At 36.5% G+C, this 20,535-nt stretch overlaps 1 protein-coding gene across 1 annotated transcript in view; it reads left to right on the forward strand.

Annotated features, from left to right (window-relative positions):
- celf3a (cugbp, Elav-like family member 3a) overlaps positions 1–20,535 on the forward strand; it is a 40,864-nt gene that overhangs the window by 11,118 nt on the left and 9,211 nt on the right. The window contains exons 4-12 of the mRNA XM_051671816.1: positions 9,474–9,522; positions 10,414–10,539; positions 12,154–12,233; positions 12,776–12,919; positions 16,676–16,820; positions 16,896–17,045; positions 18,445–18,504; positions 18,915–19,019; positions 19,288–19,431. Coding sequence (XP_051527776.1) covers positions 9,474–9,522; positions 10,414–10,539; positions 12,154–12,233; positions 12,776–12,919; positions 16,676–16,820; positions 16,896–17,045; positions 18,445–18,504; positions 18,915–19,019; positions 19,288–19,431 — 1,003 coding nt within the window. The remainder of the gene's footprint in view (positions 1–9,473; positions 9,523–10,413; positions 10,540–12,153; positions 12,234–12,775; positions 12,920–16,675; positions 16,821–16,895; positions 17,046–18,444; positions 18,505–18,914; positions 19,020–19,287; positions 19,432–20,535) is intronic.

Consider the following 20,535-nt stretch of genomic DNA (forward strand, 5'->3'; position numbering starts at 1 on the left):
TTGATTATTTCAAGAATTACTTTTTCAGTTTCTCCGAAGGTTTAATCGCCCGGCCAAGATGGTGTTTCATTATCTTAGAGCAGTTGAAATGACATTTCAAGCAATGACAGCAGTGTGACATGCTAAATAAATGTAAAACTCTTCTTCTTCTTCTTCTTTCGGCTGCTCCCGTTAGGGGTCGCCACAGCGGACCATCAAATAGATGTAAAACTATTTAAAGAAATGTTTTCTAATCCTTATATAATTATCATATATGCAGGTTTTATAATAACTACATTAATTCAATTGAAATACTACATGGAATATTTATACTTTTAAACATTCACTTGTCACACTGCAGGGCTATTTAAGTCATGTGCAAAAAAAAGTGATAACACATGATACAAAGCAAAATGATGACTATTTACAGTCCCTAAAATGTACACGTTGCCTTTTACATATCAATTTTAACCATAAATCTTCATTTTCAATTAAATTTTATCTAACTGAATGCGTTTATATAAAATGTAGATTTTTATATTTGAGTATCAGAAACATCAGTTTTATTGTTGAAAGTAGGTTATTAGGTTTCCGTCATATTTTGCATGTAAAGTGTGCATGAAACTACAGATTTCAGAGTGCTATTTTGTTTTAAATGTGTTGCATGTTATAAAATGGGAGATTGATAGGGCAGCTGAAAGAATAAGCAAGAAAAAATGGATGTTGAAAAGAAAGAGAGTGGAAAATATTGGGGGTGGGGTGGCGTGCAGGTTGATTACGGTTGCAGGTCCTGTTGCCAGGAGACGGCTGGGACAAGGGATGCTGGTTGCAAGGGAACCAGCTTAATGCGATGGCCAGCGTTGCATGATGGGTACAGAGGCAAGATTGAGAATAGTCTTTGTGTAGATACACAACTAATTTAACATCTGCCACCACACACACTTACACACACACACACACACACACACATTGACAAGTCACAAAACATATCCTCTTGAGCTAGCCTGAGTGCAAATCACACTCAAACAATCATTCTTTCCGTGCACAGAGGAACTTGTGCAGCATGAATAAAAAGAGTGTGTGAATGGTTGAACGTGAATTTGTGATCTGATTTTTAAATTCTTTTAAAATTATGAGTCACCGCCTTCCTGAATATTGCTCATATATGCATGCATATGTGTGAATTGGAAAGATAAATGGTCTTCATTCTGATGTGGATTCATGTTCCGGATATTTGGGTTCCTGGAACGATGTAGATGTTTTACACGTCAAACATCACCATTTGTTTGTATACGTGTTTAAATCACTACATGGAGGGTAACAGATGAGTAAATGTCAGTTGATTGAATAATCTATGGATTTAATATCCCATAATCCCAGTGAAATCCCTGGCCACAGATCAAGGCGGAGATTAAGTCTGTATGTGCTCATCGTGTCTGTGGAAATGCTGGAGTGTTTTTGCTGGCAAAACAAACCAAACACTGGTTATGATGACCTGTACTTTTAATGGCATGTGTGGAGAGATGTTACATTAATATGTGCATATTTTCTCCAGTATTTTAGATTTTTGTAAGCATAAGATTTTATTTGCTTTCTGAAATACAGATTTAAGGTTTAGACTTATTTGTGTAGGGTTGGATTTTATGTTTTGCATTAGGGGTGGGTAAAAATATAGATTTTCCAATGCATCACGATTTTCATTTAAACGATCTCGATATAGATTCTTAAATACCAAAATCGATCTTTTACTCTATACGCAGCCCTCCACTAAAATGAGAGGAAATCGCTCGCATTAGCAACCAAATTTCGTGCTATGCGACTAAAAGGACATGAGCAACTGGCTGGTTCATGTTTAGATTTTACTTATTAGTGATTGTGTAGTATAGTGGTGGAGTATTCAGCAGCGAGGTAATTTCACTGCATGTGAGTAAAAGTGTGTATATGTGTCCAAAGACGATCCATGCGACCCATTAGTCATTTAATAATGTCTCTTTTAATACCCTTTCTATTCTTTACAGTCAGTTGTTGATAAAACATTTTTTTTTAAAAAACATTTTATTCTAATCACGCATAGGGCAGATGATATAAAGCCGTTGGAGTCTATCTCATCAGCATGCACTCTGCTACAGATGCTCTTTAAAGAAATGCCGGCTTTCTTAAAGAGACAGTACCAGTTTTTAACACGTGTTCAACAAATCAACGTAAATACCTGTTAATAGTACAAATTATGTAATTAAACAATAAACATGTAACAAAAAATAATATGTGCAATATATTATCGTATTTAGTGATTGAATACATGGATTTGTTCATTTTTAAAAAGCTAAAATGTTACCAAAATGATGAAAAACTAATAAAATATTATTAGTAAAATTAATATTTTTGTAATGTACCTAGTTAGAAGGTCCCCTGTATAATTAACAGCATATGTAAGCAAAAGGGACATTATAACTTAAATATACCAATATGATTTGATATCGAATCGAAATCAGAATCTTATTGAGAGCTTGTAAATCGGAATCGAATCAGGAAATCTGTATCAGTACACAGCACTAGTTTGCATATTTTACGTACGCAAAAATTGCCAACAGCATTTCTCGGTTTCCTGGTATTGCTGAGGCCATATCCACACTAATCCGTTTAAGTTAAAGGCCATTTTCCGTTTTCTAATGTCATTAGCTTTCCAAAGTATGTCGTTCTGGAGATTGTTTTTTGAAAGTCTCTGTTTTTGATGGAGGAAAACGCCATTCTAGTGTGGATTAGAGGCTTAAATGTAGCAAAACCAATGTGTTTTCAAATGAAAACATATTAGTGTGGACGTTCTCTTTAATGTATGGATCATTTCACAATTGAAATAAGTAAAAAATGTATAATACAGCATTAGTTAGTTATGTACATTCCAAATATCACTATTTGGAATGTCAGTGGTTTTACCGCAAATATAAAAACACAATGGGACTTTTATGGAAATACTTAAACATTTTTCCTATGTCTAATACAGTCTATAAAGGTCAAATGGGATGAGGCGATAGCCAAAGAAAAAAATATGAATAATAATAAAAAGATGAATTTTTGAAGGCTGATTTTGAATTGTCAGTGGTTTTACCCTTTTATGCCATTTATAATAGACTGTTAATCAAAAACTGTTCGTCAGTTTAAATGGTTCCCATTACCTTTCATTAGGAGTAACATCACAGACAAAAGAGCATATATATATATAATATTACTGTCTAGGTTAGGTTGTCTGTTCAGATTTCATTGGAAGCCAACAGGTTTCTTTCGCCTAGATGGAGGACGAACCTTTGCTGCCTGTTGCTTTGGCAAACAGAGCAGTTACACCATCCACTTTTATCTGTCCATCTCTTTCCATCTCTCTCTCTTTCCTTTTCTTCTCTTTGTATATGTGTATATATATATATATATATATATATATTCGACTCACGACTCACTTTTCATCCTTTTCTACCCCTCCAATGCCCTTTTTCTCTCCTGTCTCTGTCCCTCTTGTTCTCTTTTCCCATCACTACCTTCCCCTCCCTTCATCGTCCACGGCAACCTTGTTTACCTGCTGGGTAGCTCATCTCGCCGTTGTCATGGTGACAAAGGGTTGGTTGCCGTGCCGACCTAAAGTGCCAGTGCTATGAGTCTCTCTCTTTCTCTCTCTCCCACTCTTTCTTGTCTCTTCATGTCTCTCTCTCGTCCCTTTGTACCCTTTTTCCTCACCCTTTCCTTTTTGTTCTCCACCGCTATCTCTATTTCTCCTTTCTGTAATCCTTGAAGCTACGTGACTCATCACAGCACAAGGCATGAATAAAGCTGCTCACAGACTGGCATACCTTGTGGTGGATTTGTAGTCTGTACCACCCAGTATATTAGAATAGATATGGTGTTTTTTTTAGTATTGTATGACACATCTTTTTAGGTTTGGTGTGCCACGACTCCCTGATAATACAGTTGTGCATGTTAAATGAGTATGTGAGCTGTTCCTTTGTCTTAACCTCGATGTCATTTGGCTCCTTTATGAAAATGAAACTAAAATGGCACAATCATAGTCCTAATCCATTTTGGTGATCATTTCAATGTGCACATCAAGTCAACAGTTGGTCAGGAACCCGATGTGTGTGGTACATTATTAAAAATAAATGTTCCAAAAAGTTTTTTGCAACCTGATGCAATAGGAGAACATTTGTATGTTCTATTTAAAGGTGCAGTTAGTGGTACATAATAAAATTAAGCACTGAAATTTTCATTAAAATAGCAATTGTATTAAGTGCAATCTTTCCACTTGAAGACAAAGTTCCTGACATGTAAACTAAGGTTAATTATTGGATTGATATTAACATTTGCTAGGTGAACAGGTGTTTAACGTCATAGCTGTTATAGAGCGCAACAGTGTCTGTTCACTTTTTCAGCCGTCTTGTTTCTGAAAGTATTTTTCCCATTCATTTATTCCATAGGGATTTCATAAAATCTTTCATAAAAGAGTTCTAAAGGCCCAGATATTCTTCATACGAAATCGAAGAACGAACTATTGTGATGCCATTTAGAACAAAATCTGGCAAAAAAGAAGGTGTTTTTGCATTCGTTTCATAGTTCGTAACAGCTCGCCTGGGTGAACTTTTAGAAAAACTTCTAACCGGCTGCTAAACACCTTCTTGCTGCCATTGGTCCACGTCATTGTTAGGTGTGACCCGAAACTCCACCTACTACTTTGTTTACATTTTTCAGTCAGTATTCAACATGAACACACTGGTGTGCAAGACCATGTCATGCGATTTTTGTTTGTTTGTTTAATTAGTCTACAAAAGGAATCAAATCTACTCAAATACTCTCATGTGCCATCAGCAGCGAAAGCCATTCACACATCTGCCCAAAGTAAAATCTGCCTCTCTTATCATCATTCTTTTGCCCATTAATACTCTTTTATACACCCATCTTTGCAGTTGTATCAGTGTCATCATAAATTCCAATAACAGTGTAATTGGCACATATTATGGCAGCGTATAGCATGGAAGTGCATTAGCACCATGAATTCAGAATCTAAACAAGACAAATTAAACATTTTCTAATGCATATATATTATTTTAAATCATCACTGAGTGGTTAAAACAGCTTCTTTTACTGATCTAGTGTGAATTCTACTCATAGAATGAGGCTTAACATCATTGATGACACATTTTATTGTCACATTAGTTAAGGTTTTACTGATCGTCCTCATATTTAAATGCTCCTCTTAACGCCTTCCACAGCAGTGTGACTGGTGTCTGAATGTTCGCAAATAGTATACCATTGCTCGACTGTTTAGAACTTCTTTTTACCCCTGACCGAAGAACAAATAAGGACTTCTCTGGAAGTATATCAGGGCCTTAAGTCATAAACCAAAACAACCAGCTCTGAGGTGAATGAAAACATTACAAACTTTGATTTGAAGCAAAAATGTTGATCGCTTCAGAGCTCTTTTGGCGCACTTTGTTGGCCGTTATTCTCTGATTGGTGGATCGTTTCCAGGCTTTCCTTTTCTACTGGTAACAGGTGATATCTAGAACCAGTACACAGATCTGAAGAACCTATTTGTAACCTCCATAGAACCATATAGCAACTCAAGACATCTACACTGTGAAAAATGCTTATTGAAAACAAGATGGTTCTTTATGAAACTTAAGACGATGCAAAGAACCATTAAAGATCACTTATTTCTAAGAGTGAATGAACCAAATTGAGAGCAACTGCCCTCAATTCAATGATTAAATGTCCTCAAAAGTGATTTTTCCCTTATTGCTGGTGTTTTTTTTGTTTGTTTTTTGGAAGATAAACAGACATTTGGGAAAATCAAATTTAAGCTCTGCAAAACAAGCTCTTTCAGCTGAGATCAGATTAGTCATCACCAGCGGGAGTTAAACTAGGAAATCAACGGAACTGATCCGTAGCAGACGTATGGTGGGTGTAGTAGATCTTTACAGTGCTTTACATTACTGAAACAATCAATGAAGACCTGCTTCATTAGTCATCCTAATAAATGCCCTTCTGTTTGTTGTGTCGTCCTCTGCGAGTCATGTAATATATATATTTTTTCATGCTGTGAAATAGTGAAAGTCATTATGTATGGTTTATACCACTCTGACTGTGTATGTGTGTGTGTGAGTGATTGCGAGTGAGTGTGTGATCAATAAGGACCCCAGATGAGCGATCGCGGCTGGAGTGTTAAAACGAAGCGGTCTGGATTGGGCCGAAATGTCACATGCTGCTTAATTAACGCCTTTATGTTGATTTTGGCAATTTAGCTCACAGCGTCTCTCCCTGCCTCTCATCCACTCGTTTTACTAATTGCATTTATTTAAATTAGAGCTGCACTGATAACAATTCTATGTGGGAATGTGGTGTCATTTGGATTACAATATTGTGGCATCTACCATCTGTGTTAATTTCAGATATTCAGTTTATTTTTGTTGAATATGAAAAGTAATGTGTTTGCAGTAAAATATAAGAATTTAGTCCTAACCACCGTCTAAAACCATTACCTGTTGTTTTCATTTCTTGTAAATCATCTTGCACCTGCACTGCTGTAGATGTTAATGTTGCCCAAGCCATGTGGATTTTTGAGGAGGGCTGTTTTATTACTTTTCCAAGCGATCAGAATTAAGAGGGTGATTTTCAAGAAAATGTCCTGGTCTTATTTCACTCTAAAAGAAAAAAGAAACAAATAAGAAATAATATTTTGTTTAAAGAAAATGAAGCCTATTTTTTAGGGCCATTTAGATTTTTACGCATGTTGCGCAATTTGCCCCCCCAAATTCTCATTGTGAAAAAACTTGGTCATTATGTTATTCTCCTTACCGCAACGTGAAAAATTAGGGGTGTCAGAATTAACGCATTAACGCATGCAATTAATTAAAAAAGTATAACGTGTACATTTGTCTTAATCGCAATTAACATTTACCGTTAATACAGCATAAACACTGGTGTGAAGGGTGGAACCTTTGTAATGTGTCCACCCGGAGTCATTACACTGACTCACAATTCAAAACACACACACGCCAGAGCCCTTCTACCAATAGAGCCTACAAGCTTAGCATAATGCGGTGGTCCCATAGACATTCTATTGGCTGTACTGTGGTAACACGCTAGTTGACCGTTATGCTCTCTCCAATGATAGAGATCATATCATGAGATCATGAGGTTGTTATCTCAGTAAATAAAATAATCTCTGACAGCGCTTCCCTGTCAGTGATAAAATGATGGCGAAAGGAGCTCTTAGTGCTGTTTGATGAACAAAACAAGCCCAGATGGGACTTGTGATAGAAATCAAGTATTTTCAGCCTATGTAAGGCACATGGTGAGTTCAAAGAGGTGCTCGACGCTGGCAATGACACTCTGATGCGAATCGTGAATGCAGCTTCACGATTGCTGTAACAAAGCTGATAGACACAGTCTACCGGCAGATTAATATTGTGGAGGATGAGAGTTTAAGAGATTTAATGTTTATTGCAATGAATATGCAACCTATGGGGAGATTAGTTCTTTCAATTGGTCAAACTCAACGTAGACTTTGGGAAACGTTTAATGTTACTTGAATTAGTGCTATTTTAGTGCATTTCTGTGTTTATATTGTGGAAGGCTTTGTTTGGAAAATGTTAATAAAGCATTATATTGCTAAATATTTTTTTATATATACAAATTTATACAAGAAAATAAGTATATAGTGTCAAATTTCAGCACTTTCAAAATCTGCGATTTAACTTAAAAAAAAATGATGCAATTAATCGCGATAAAAAATTTAATCGACTGACAGAACTAGAAAGAATTATATATTATTTGAATTGTAAAGTATTTATACATAATAGTAGTACTCCCTTCATACTACCTTTAATTTTTGCTTAATTTTACAACATGATCACAGTTAGCATGTTGTTTTCGAAACTTTCGCTACCCTAGGATCGGTGACATTACGTCAACTCACTGACAAGCGCCATCTTCAATCAAGCATGTTTGCATTGGCTCGACCACGTTTACCTTCCTTAGTGGCGCGATCAGATGCGCGTTGTGTCAGCAGCGTGGGAGGAAGTAATTGTGTTCGCATAATCCGTGACGAGCATGATTCTGAGGCAGCATTTTTCCCCCTAACATAACATTTTTACTCCACTAGTTGTTTGGTTTAGGTTTGGGGTGTGTTTGGTGGGTAAAGTTCATAAAATATGAATATTTTTATACTGTACTACATTCCGTACAGCCAAAAACAGCTTGCTTTACAACTCGCTTTTGGCCTTAAGTGTCCTGAAAATAAGGCTTAATTTTCTTTATGTAAATATAATTTCTTTTTTTTTTTTTTTTTTTTTTTATATATTTGTGGTTAAATATGACCAGGACATTTTTTCACTGGTTTTGTCAGAAGGTTGTGAGCTCTTTTGACTTAGGTTGCTGAATAACCACCTAGCAACTACCCAGAACACCCTAGCAACCGCATAGCAATGCCCTAGCAACAACCCAGAGCAACTTAGAAACTGCATAGCAACGGCCTAACAACCACAGGCGGCTTTTGAATTGGTACGCAATACTTAAAACAAGTCAAAACATCAGCAATGAAACAAGACAAATTACACTTATAAGATACTTTCTCTGAAAAAATATTCATATCTTGTTTACTTTTGCTTCTTAGGTAAATGTATCTTGTTTCAAGGATGTTTAGACTTTTTACTGGAAAACAAGCCAAAGAAACTAATGAAGAATAGGATTTTTATTAAAAGTATCCAAATCTAAATGCTATAAATACTATTAAATGACTCTTTTTCTTTCTCTTTTCTTTGCCTCTGTTATATTCATCAATCATTTTGCTGTATTTATATTTTCTTCTCATTTCTCTCTCTCTCTCTCTCTCTCTCTCTCTCTCTCTTCTATTTTAGTGTGTCTTTTTTATTCTCCTATCATCATCTTCCATCCCTCTATCTCCCCTGGTGCCTCTTTCTCTCTTCTGTTTCACAAACCCAGAATCTCTCACCATTTTAATCTGCCATGCATCTGTAATCCAGATTAGCTGGCGAGCGTGCTTAATCCCATCACTTCCCCAATCCCGCGTGGATGTGTGCTTTTCCTGGAGCCAGAGAGAATGAGAGAGAGCGAGGGACAGGATTAGGTGTGATCGAGAGAGAAAGAGCATAAAACTGATTCTAGATGAGAGATAAAAGTGGGAGAGAGCGAAAGATGGCGATTAGGCCTGAAATAAAGGCAAACAAGTACAAAGGCTACATGGAGAGATGAGAGAGCAGATAAAGTGAGGTAAATAGGACAGGAGCAAGTTTCAGTGTGGAAATTTTACTTTTAAAACAGGAATATTGAGACAAATGGGAAGGTCATGAGGTCTGCATCATGTGCATACTTTAGCCGGTGTTCTGCAGTATACACACACACACACACACACACCCACATACACGAGAGGAAATGAGAGAGCTGGAGCATTGTGAAGTGTGGTTGATCATGTCATGTGATGTGCTCTGTTTCAGATGAACCGCCCCATTCAAGTGAAGCCAGCAGACAGTGAGGGCCGAGGAGGTATGAACAAACACACCCACACACACACACATGCATACACTTCTGTAGGACAAGCTTTATATATATATATATATATATATATATATATATATATATATATATATATATATATATAGTATGTGTAAATGTGTATATTGACATGAAATACTTGGGGAAATTAAGGTGTGACATGCTGTATTGCATCTAAACAATATTAAACTGCATTTCCATCCATTCATCCATCTTCTGTACCTGCTTATCTACTATGTATGCATGTAAAATCTTGACATTATTTGCCTAATTTATAAATCATGTTCATTCTTTTCTTTTTCAATTGAGGAAGTCCCCAAATGTTCCCAACGGGAATATTTTTGAGATTTAGCTCATTTATGGACAATTTGTCCCCAAGGAATAGCTAAGTAGTATACATTTTACATATAGCGACATACATTATTGTGTGCACACGCTGTCCCAGGACCTAACATAGTGTTATTTATGATAGTCGTACATCTTTATACATCCAAAAAACTGAGGTTTTTTAACATTCTAGCACATGAAAATGTATCTATATTTTAAGAATTCAAAAATGTTAACCCATTATAAGATCATAAATATGACTAATATTGAATCCGATCAAAAAACATAATCCAATATACTGCAAGAATGCTTCTTTCATCATAATCCTGCATTAATAACATGCACACACATATCATAACTCTGTGTCATTGTGTTGGTCAGGAAGTGACAGAATTTTAGGGTCCTCTAGTGGCCATCTGTATAACTGCAAAATATATGAACCAAGGAAATTACACTAACATGGCGTGACATATTGCATTGAATTGAAGGTATTACCACTTTAGAAGGATATACTGTATATGTGTTACCATTTTCCATTTGTCTTTCTGTATGTAGACAGGAAGTTGTTTGTGGGGATGTTGGGGAAGCAGCTGTCTGACACTGATGTCAAAAAAATGTTTGAGCCTTTCGGGAGTATAGAGGAATGCACAGTACTTAGAGGACCTGACGGAGCCAGCAAAGGTGCGTAAATCGCAATCCTAGTAACGGGGTTAACCATGTATCAGTGTTTCCTGCACCGCTTTTTCCTGGATTTACAAATCCAATACAAAAAAATTGTATTAAAAACTATTTGTAAGCTTCTGTTTAAAGTTGAATGTGATGAGACGAAATACTGAGTACAGTGAAATATTACTAAGACATCTATCTGTTGCGTTGTCTTCGCTGGCTGCATGCAAAACACAAACTTAACGCGACCAGAGTAGTTCGATTCTCGAACTAATTAAACTTATAAGACGGTTCTTTTAAATTATTCATTCTTAAATACTCATGAGTTATTGTTTGAATCAGTTTAATTAATTATTCCCCGAGTAAATTAATTTGCTGATTAGCAAAACTCTGGGTTACAGCACTTACAATGGAAGTCAATGGGGCCAATCCGTAAATGTTAAAATACTCACTTTTTCAAAAGTATAGCCACAAGACATAAACAATATGCATGTTAACATGACTTTAGTGTGATAAAATCACTTAATAACCTTTTCTGTGTAAAGTAAATCCAATTTTACAACTTTGTTGCCATGACGTAACGCAGTAAACCCTAAAACAACCATAAAAACATCTTTACTGCTCTAGTAATACACACGTTTTAACAGAAGAATTAATGTAAGCACATTTATAAACATTTAAGCTTAACATCTGTGTGTTTAAACTCTCTAAAAATTGGCCCCATTCACTTCCATTGTAAGTGCCTCACTGTAACCTCAATTTTTGCTTTTTTTTTTTTTTTTTAAGAAAAGGAGGGACGAGTTTAAATCATTTTTTGTTGTAATCAACATTATGCCACAAATGCTGTTGATTGAGCTTAACTTGTATTGAACCTGGAATATTGCTTTAATTTCCACAATTTCTGTGTTTAATTGCCTTTCCTTTGCAAAACAAAAAAATTAAAAAAATAGTGCTCTTGAAAAGCCTTGTGGCAAACGTTTACTTAACATTGTTACATATTTGCTACAAATGAGTACAGTAGTTTACTCAATTGCAACTACAAATGCAAATGAGCTTTGTGGCAAACTATTTACAGCAAATTAACTGCACGTTTTTTACAAATAAGTCATTTTGCCAGGCTTGTCAGTTATCTTTGACTTGGAATACTAGTTATTAAAACAGGCCACACAGCTTTGTCACTACGATTACCGAAAAATAAAGCACATCTGTACCAGCATTGTTGTAGAACAACATTGCAGCATCCTTAGGAGCAGTGAGTGTTCATTCATGCACGCGTATGTCAGCTAATGAATGATAGTCCGTTCGGCACAGATTGTGATTTGTAAAGTGATGGATGTGTGTGCTGAGGGTAATTACGTGTGAGTTTGAACGGAACAGATGCACCTGCCATAGTAAATCATTAACTGTGCTTCTCTTTACACTCCCATATGTACTTATGTAGGCCATGGGAAATAATGTAGACATTCATACTAACTGGAGCTTGTTTTTCTTTTTTTTTTTCATTTGATTTGTTTAATTAGATGTTTAAAAACTCCCATTTGATGATGCATTGTTACATTTGTAAAAAGATTGCCTAATGCATTTGCTGAACTGCTTTGGTCGTGTCTAATAATGTGATTTGTGTTGCAGGTTGTGCGTTTGTAAAATATCAGAATAATGCAGAAGCGCAAGCGGCCATCAGCACGCTACATGGCAGCCGCACACTCCCGGTTAGTAATGTGGGTCATGTACAAAGTCAGAAAATTCAAGATTCCACCCACATTCACACCTACAAACATAATACAGCACAGTGTAACATTGTTGAGTATGTTGATACTCACTTGCTGAAAGAATGTAGCGTCTTTGTGCTTTGATTTAACACCACCCACAACTTATTTTACCATGAGAATTCCATGAGAAGTCTCTTATTTAAAGGGATAGTTCACCCAAAAATTAAAACTCTGTCATCATTTACTCAACTTGTCATTCAAAATCCAAATGACTTCCTTTCTTCTTTGGAACACAAAAGGAAATGTTAGGGAGAATGACAGCCTCAGTTACCATTCATTGCATCTTTTTTTACTACAATGAAAGTCAATGGTGACTGAGACTGAACATTCTGCATAACATCATCTTATGTCTTCCACAGAAGAAAGTATGTGAATTTGGAATAACATGAGAGTGAATACATGATGACAAAAAAATCTTTTTTTGGGTGAACAAGCCCTTTATTTGTTCTTTAAGAATTTGAGGATTTTCTTTGTCCCCTCAGGGTGCATCCTCGAGTTTGGTGGTGAAGTTTGCCGACACAGAGAAGGAGAGAGGGATCAGGCGTATGCAGCAGGTGGCCTCCCAACTGGGTGTCATAAGTCCCATGAGTCTACACCTGGGCGCATACAACGCCTACACACAGGCAGTGAGTATTAATGCCACACAAAACCTATACACAGTAAAATCTGCCCCATTAATATAATTACATTACATAAACTGAGTAAGATTACAGAGTCCCAACACAAAATAAAAATGTTAAACTACAATAAAGCTTTACAATTTTTATTGTCATACTAACAGCTTTGAATATCCATAGAAGTGCACATTGTTAAACAGTAGCCCCCAAAAGTTTTTGGACACTTAAACGACTCTTAAAAATGTATGAATATCATTGCATTAGATAACAAAATATGACACTCAGCGGCATCTGCAAACAAATTATTACTTGTAGTAAGTTGCTTGTAACTTGTAAGTTACTGATCCCAAAGTGCTTTTAATGGATGTCAGTTTCCTCGAGTTAACAAATATAAAAGTGTCCTAACACATAATTTATATTTATACTGTTGAAGTCAAAAGTTTACATACACCTTAGCCAAATATATTTAAACTCAGTTTTTCACAATTGCTGAAATTTAATTGTAGAAAACATTCCCTGTCTTAGGTCAGTTGGTCTTAGGATCACTACTTTATTTTAAGAATGTGAATGTCACAATAATAGTAGAGAGAATTATTTATTTCAGCTTTAATTTCTTTCATCACATTCCCAGGGGGTCAGAAGTTTACATACACTTTGTTAGTATTTGGTAGCATTGCCTTTAAATTGTTTAACTTGAGTCAAACATTTTGGGTAGCCTTCCACAAGCTTCTCACAATAAGTTGCTGGAATTTTGGCCCATTCCTCCAGACAGAACTGGTGTAACTGAGTCAGGTTTGTAAGCCTCCTTGCTCGTGCATGCTTTTTCAGTTCTGCCCACAGATTTTCTATCAGACTGAGGTCAGGGGTTTGTAATGGCCACTCCAATACCTTGACTGTGTTGTCCTTAAGCCATTTTGCCACAACTTTGGAGGTATGCTTGGGGTCATTGTCCATTTGGAAGACCCATTTGCGACCGAGCTTTAACTTCCTGACTGATGTCTTGAGATGTTGCTTCAAATTATCCACATAATTTTCCTTCCTCATGCTGCCATCTATTTTGTGAAGTGCACCAGTCCCTCCTGCAGCAAAGCACCCCCACAACATGATGCTGCCACCCCCATGCTTCACGGTTGGGATGGTGTTCTTCGGCTTGCAAGCCTCACCCTTTTTCCTCCAAACATAATGATGGCCATTATGGCCAAACAGTTACAATTTTTGTTTCATTAGACCAGAGGACATTTCTCCAAATAGTAAGATCTTTGTCCCCATGTACACTTGCAAACTGTAGTCTGGCTTTTTTATGGCGGTTTTGGAGCAGTGGGTTCTTCCTTGCTGAGCAGCATTGCAGGTTATGTCGATACAGGACTCGTTTTACTGTGGATATAGATACTCGTCTACCTGTTTCTTCCAGCATCTTCACAAGGTCCTTTGCTGTTGTTCTGGGATTGATCTGCACTTTTCGCACCAAAATACGTTCATCCCTAGGAGACAGAATGCGTCTCCTTCCTGAGCGGCATGATTGTTACGTGGTCCCGTGGCGTTTATACTTGCATACTATTGTTTGTACAGATGAACGTGGTACCTTCACGAGTTTGGAAATTGCTCCTAAGGATGAACCAGAATTGTGGATGTCCACAATTTTTTTCTGAGGTTTTGCTGATTTCTTTTGATTTTCCCATGTTGTCAAGCAAAGAGGCACTGAGTTTGAAGGTAGGCCTTAAAATACATCCATAGGTACACCTCCAATTCAGTACACTTCCTATCAGAAGCTAATTGTCTAAAGGCTTGACATTATTTTCTGGAATTTTCCAAGCTGCTTAAAGGCACAGTTAACTTAGTGTATGTAAACTAGTCAATTAAAAGTGAAACAATCTGTCTGTAAACAATTGTTGGAAAAATTACTCGTGTCATGCACAAAGCAGATGTCCTAAACGACTTGCCAAAACTATAGTTTGCTAATATTAAATCTGTGGAATTGTTAAAAATTAGTTTTAATGACTTCAACCTAAGTGTATGTAAACATCTGACTTCAACTGTTTTTATATATATATATATATATATATATATATATATATATATATTGTGAACAGTAAGTAATAAATACCACTCTATTTCATAGTTTGTTATCTAATGCAATGACATTCATATACATTTTTAAGTTTGGCTTAAGTGTCCAAAAACTGTATGTACCAAAATTTAGTCCAAAGAAAACACATTGGGATCAAATTGAACTGAAATGAAAGCCATAACTGGAGGTTGTATTAGGTTTGATACCAAAAATACTTTCATAATTACTTTCCATTTTACACACAGGATGTTTGAAATAGCATTGACCTGATAACCCCAGTACAGGACTTGTATTTAGTCCAACTGTGCTAAAAGTTTGTGTAGTGCAAGCAGGGCAGGAGAAACATGCAGCATATTCGGGACAGTTTAGTTCTCCATTCTGCTCACCCCTTTTATTTAAAATGAATCTTGTGAATAACTTTTGAGCAGCTCCATGTGCTTTATGTCATCAACCTATCTCACTTCGCCTGCTATCACAGAAATAGGATAAGCGGTCTGCCCACGGAAAAAGTGTCTTTACCTGCTGAAAGCCAAACATGGTGAAAAGAATGATAATAATGCCGTACAGTGCAGGTCAATTTAACCAAATCATAAAATAAAATTCACCCAGTGCCTAATATACATCCACTGACAGGTGAGAAGAAAGTGACATTTAACCAAAATCAATGAAATCCAAATTATTGAAGGATCTGAAAAGTGAAAGACTGAAGGAAATATGTTCTGTTCAGTGCAGTTGCTTTTCACATGTTGAGTTGATGCTAGCTGGAATGGGGCTCTCCATTCATTTATAAACTGGTCAGTCTGCAGGTGGCACTGCATGATTGATTTGTTCCATTCTGCTTGCTATATTGACAGGCGTTGGGTTGATGATCAGAAAGATTAAAATGCATTGCTAATTATCAAGACTATTTTAAAATATATAGAATAGCTCATTTGTGTATAGGAGCATAATTATCAGCAAAAAAGATATAATAAAACCTGGTTTGATCAATCAATTTTACATTTCAGCCTCGCTGGAAAATTCCCACATGGACCGCCACAAGTGTATTTCTCTGTATCTCAGTTTCTTAAAGGAATATTTCTTCAAGTTAAGCTCAATCGACAGCATCATAATGTTGTTGTAATATTGATTACCACAAAAAGAAATCTGTTTGTCCCTCCTTTTAAAAAAGAATTAAAAAAAAATGCAAAAATTGATGTAACAGTGAGGCACTTACAATGGAATCGAATGGGGCCAATTTTTTGAGGGTTTAAATGCAGAAATGTAAAGCTTATAATTTTGTAAAAGCAAAATTATGGCCCCATTCACTTCCATTGTAAGTGCCTCACTGGAACCCAGATTTTCGGTGTGGTTTTCAATATTGTGCCGCAAATGCTCAATGCATAAATGCTTGTATTGAACCCAGAATATTCCTTAAATGATATTTTGCTTATTTTTGTTTAATTTTTTATCAGGGTAAAAGGTATAAATATTATTTTTAATATTTGTTGTGTTTTTAGGGTCATGCAGGTCGTTTCTTAGTCATGTCTTAGTATAGTCAGGGTAAAGTTGATGTGTGCCCCCTCCTAGAAATTTCAAATTCTCTCCTTATGTTATTCATCCTGGCACCAACACTGAGTAGTAGTACTGTTGTACAAAGCCTATAGCCTTGGATTTCCTCTTTTTATTTATTTATTTATTTATTTTGTCATTTCCAGCTTGTCCAGCAGCAGGCCTTGGTGGCTCAGTCCGCATATCTGTCTCCCGTGGCGACGGTTGCCGCTGTGCAGATGCAGCAGTTGGCTGCTCTTAATCCCAGCAGCATCATTGCAACGCCCATCGCCTCAATCACACCCTCTTCAGGTGCATAAAAGTCTACCACGCAAAGGAGAAGATTATGTCTAGCTAGTTTATTCATGATTGGTGTTTCTGCTGTAGGTACGAACACTCCTCCAGCCATTGCTGCCACGCCTGTGACTGCTCTGCCTCCACCAATCGCAGTCAACAGTTACCCCCAAGTTCCTGCACCACCCAATGGCCATTCAGCCTCTGAAGCCCTCTACACCAATGGTGTCCACCCATATCAGGGTAAGGACCCTCCTCCAGTCCTGAAAATAAATAATTTAGCCTATAATACTATGTTAAAAACTATCTAGTCAATAATAATACATACAAATTTTCAGTAATATATTTTTGCAGGCTTCCCATGGGTCCTTAAAAGTATAAAAAATGTCTTAAATTCACTTTTTAAAACTGAAGGCTCTTAAAAGTCTATCTTAAATAGTATAAGAGGTCTTATTTATTGTTTGCATAGGTCTTAAATTTGGGAAACGAAAGACAGGAGACAATAAACTGCACAATTTATCTAAATAAAATCAAAACTGCAATATGGCTTAGTGCAATGTTGTTGAGTAACTGCTGAGTAAAAGAGTCTGTGATACATGATGTATTTTGAGTGTGTTTGTTTGTTTTGGTATGGACATACGGTATTAATTTTATTTGTTCAGGTCTTAAAAAAACAAATTTTATTTTTATATTTGACTTAATATTTTACAGGTTTTTTTTTATCTTTCACTAATTATTTAACTTATAGGGACAGTTCACCCCAAAATGAACATTCTCTCATCATTTACTCACCCTCATGCCATCTTAGATGTGTATGACATTTTTTCTGCAGAATACAAACACAGATTTTTAGGAAAATATTTCAGCTCTGTAGGTACATACAATGCTAGATTCAAAATTGTAAAGCTCCAAAAGTACATAAAGGCAGCATAAAAGTAATCCACACAACTCCAGTGGTTAAATCTATGTCTTCAGAAGCGATATTATAGGTGTGGGTGAGAAACAGATCAATATTTAAGTCTTTTTTTATACTATAAATCTCAACTTTCACTTTCAAGCGTGAAAGTGACACTAAACAAGCGCCACATGTGACTTTCAAATGTGAAAGTGAAAGTGGAGATTTATAGTAAAAAAGGACTTAAATATTGATCTGTTTCTCAACCACACTTATCATAAAGCTTTTGACGATATGGATTTAACCACTGTAGTCTTATGGATTACTTTTATGCTGCTTTTATCTGCTTTTTGGACCATTAGATTTCTGGCCACCATTCACTTGCATTGTATGGACCTACAGAGCTGAGATATTCTAGTTCAGCAGAAGAAAGAAAGTCATTCACATCTGGGATGGTATGAAGGTGAGTAAATGTTAAGATAATTTTCATTTTTGGGTGAACTATGCCTTTAAATCTAATTTTTTACAAAAATATGTAGCTAAAAAAATTATATTCATATATTTATATTATTGATGATATTTGTATTATTTTATTATATTAATATTATTTAAGAATTAACTACAGTTATTAATACTGTGAATTTTAACATTCTACAGATTATTTTATGTATGCTTTGGCATTTGCACTCTGCACTCGTTCATTACTGTACTTCTTTTGTTTAGTTTTATTATCTGTCTCCCCTTTAGCTCAGAGTCCCGCATTGGATCCTCTACAGCAGGCATACACAGGCATGCAACACTACACGGGTGAGGCTTTTAAACACCTGAAACTTAATTTGACATTTGTCAACAGTATAGAATGCTTAATACATTTGTACAAATTGTTAAAAAAAACAAAAAAAAAACACCTAGACCAGTTTAGACTGAGCATGTCTGCTGGTCAGTTACTGGCACAAGCTTGTTAAGATCATTATTGTTGCTTATTATGTCATTGTTGCAGGCTGACCAGCCTAGTCCAGCTTAGACATGCTGGATGACCAGCCAAAACCTCCATGAAACTGCTCAAAGTTTTAATTGGTCATTTATACGGGTCACCATTCTAATCCATTTTAGCTGGTCTAGACTGTTGTTTTTTAATGCTGTTTGACAGTAATTTCTCAAGTATTTAACTGCTACTTTACAATTTGCTCATGTTTCATTCATTACTCCACCCACAGCTACATATCCTGCTGCTTATGGATTGGTCGGTCAACCATTTCCACATCAGCACACTTTGGTAGCCCAGCATCCCCAGCAGCCACAGCAGCTGCAACAACGAGAAGGTAATTATGTCATTTCCTGTCCCACTGGCTTCTATGATCAGCGGCATCCTGTTTTCATTATTTCATAGCCTATTATTGGATATATTTCTCGAGCATTGTTCTCCATATCTCATGCTGCACCATTCAAAGATCCAAAACACAAAGTTTTTTCTTCCAGGAGTCAAGAAGCAGTCTGATGTTTTTTTTATGTCCTCCCTGGTTTTTGTCATCTCACCCTTAAAATATCTCATTCATGCTCCTGTACCTTCTCTCCTCTGACTCTCTCCAGGTCCTGAAGGCTGCAATATCTTTATTTATCATCTGCCTCAGGAGTTCACGGACTCAGAGATGCTGCAGATGTTCCTGCCCTTCGGTAACGTCATCTCAGCCAAGGTGTTTGTTGACCGAGCCACCAACCAGAGCAAATGCTTTGGTGAGTAACAGAGAAAGAGACATGGAGAGATAAAGTTGGCAAAAGCAGAATGTTGCCATTTAAAGAGACTGTTAAAGGGATAGGTCACAAAAAGGACAATTGTCATTATTTACTCACCCTCATGTTGTTTCAAACCTGTATGACTTTCTTTTTTACATGTAATACAAACGGAGATATTAAAGGAATAGTAAACCCAAAAATGATAATTCTCTCATCATTTACTCACCTTCTGTCATCTCAAACTCGAAAGACATTCTTTCTTTCGCACAACACAAATAAACAAAGATATTTTAATGTTATGATGTCTGTTTGTCCATAAAATGCAAGTGAATGGTGACCAAATCTTCAAGCTCCAAAAAGATGCAGCATAAAGATAATCCATAATGCCTGTTACACACACTGCATGCCGAAGCAGAGCAGAAGCATTGCGTATGTTTTCCACCGCCCATGTTAACAGGTTCGAGTTTTCACATTGGAAGCAGAAGCAGCAGATCGTTTTGGCGCCAAGCCTGTTTTTGCTGTGCTGCTCACACTAGATTAAAATGACAGTGCACTGTATGAGTTGACACGAAAAATTAGAAATTGCTCAGAATGAGCATATGTTTGTATTCTAGTGCAGTGGTTCCCAACCCTGTTCTTAGAGGACCCCCAACACTGCACATTTTTGGCAATTTACCACTGCATGTTACGGTTTGACTCGAATTGACTCTGCTCACTTTACGTTTCTGAGCTTACTTTTCCACTGCAGTTTAGTGCTGCCTCAACGTGGGTGGGATTATAGGCTGATCATCATAGTTGCACCACTTCTACTGCTGTGACATCATCTTAAACGTGACACAAACATTACTGACCATAAACAATAACATGACCGCTAGCTGTTAGCTACTAGCTCATTGTGCTGCATAAAGCAGTTGTTGCATGGTGATTTTACACAAGTTTAACAGTTAAATTGGCCTGGTTGTTTTAGAAGCAAGCTTTCCAGTAGCTGGTCAACTAAATAAAGTGAAGCTTTCAAGCAGAATATAGAGTTACGTAACAAAACATTCAAAACGTACCATCCTCCATCGTGGACTCCAACAACGCTGAGTCCAGGGCACTCTCCCT

This window comes from Myxocyprinus asiaticus, chromosome 34, assembly GCF_019703515.2.
Source record: "Myxocyprinus asiaticus isolate MX2 ecotype Aquarium Trade chromosome 34, UBuf_Myxa_2, whole genome shotgun sequence".
Lineage (NCBI taxonomy): Eukaryota > Metazoa > Chordata > Actinopteri > Cypriniformes > Catostomidae > Myxocyprinus > Myxocyprinus asiaticus.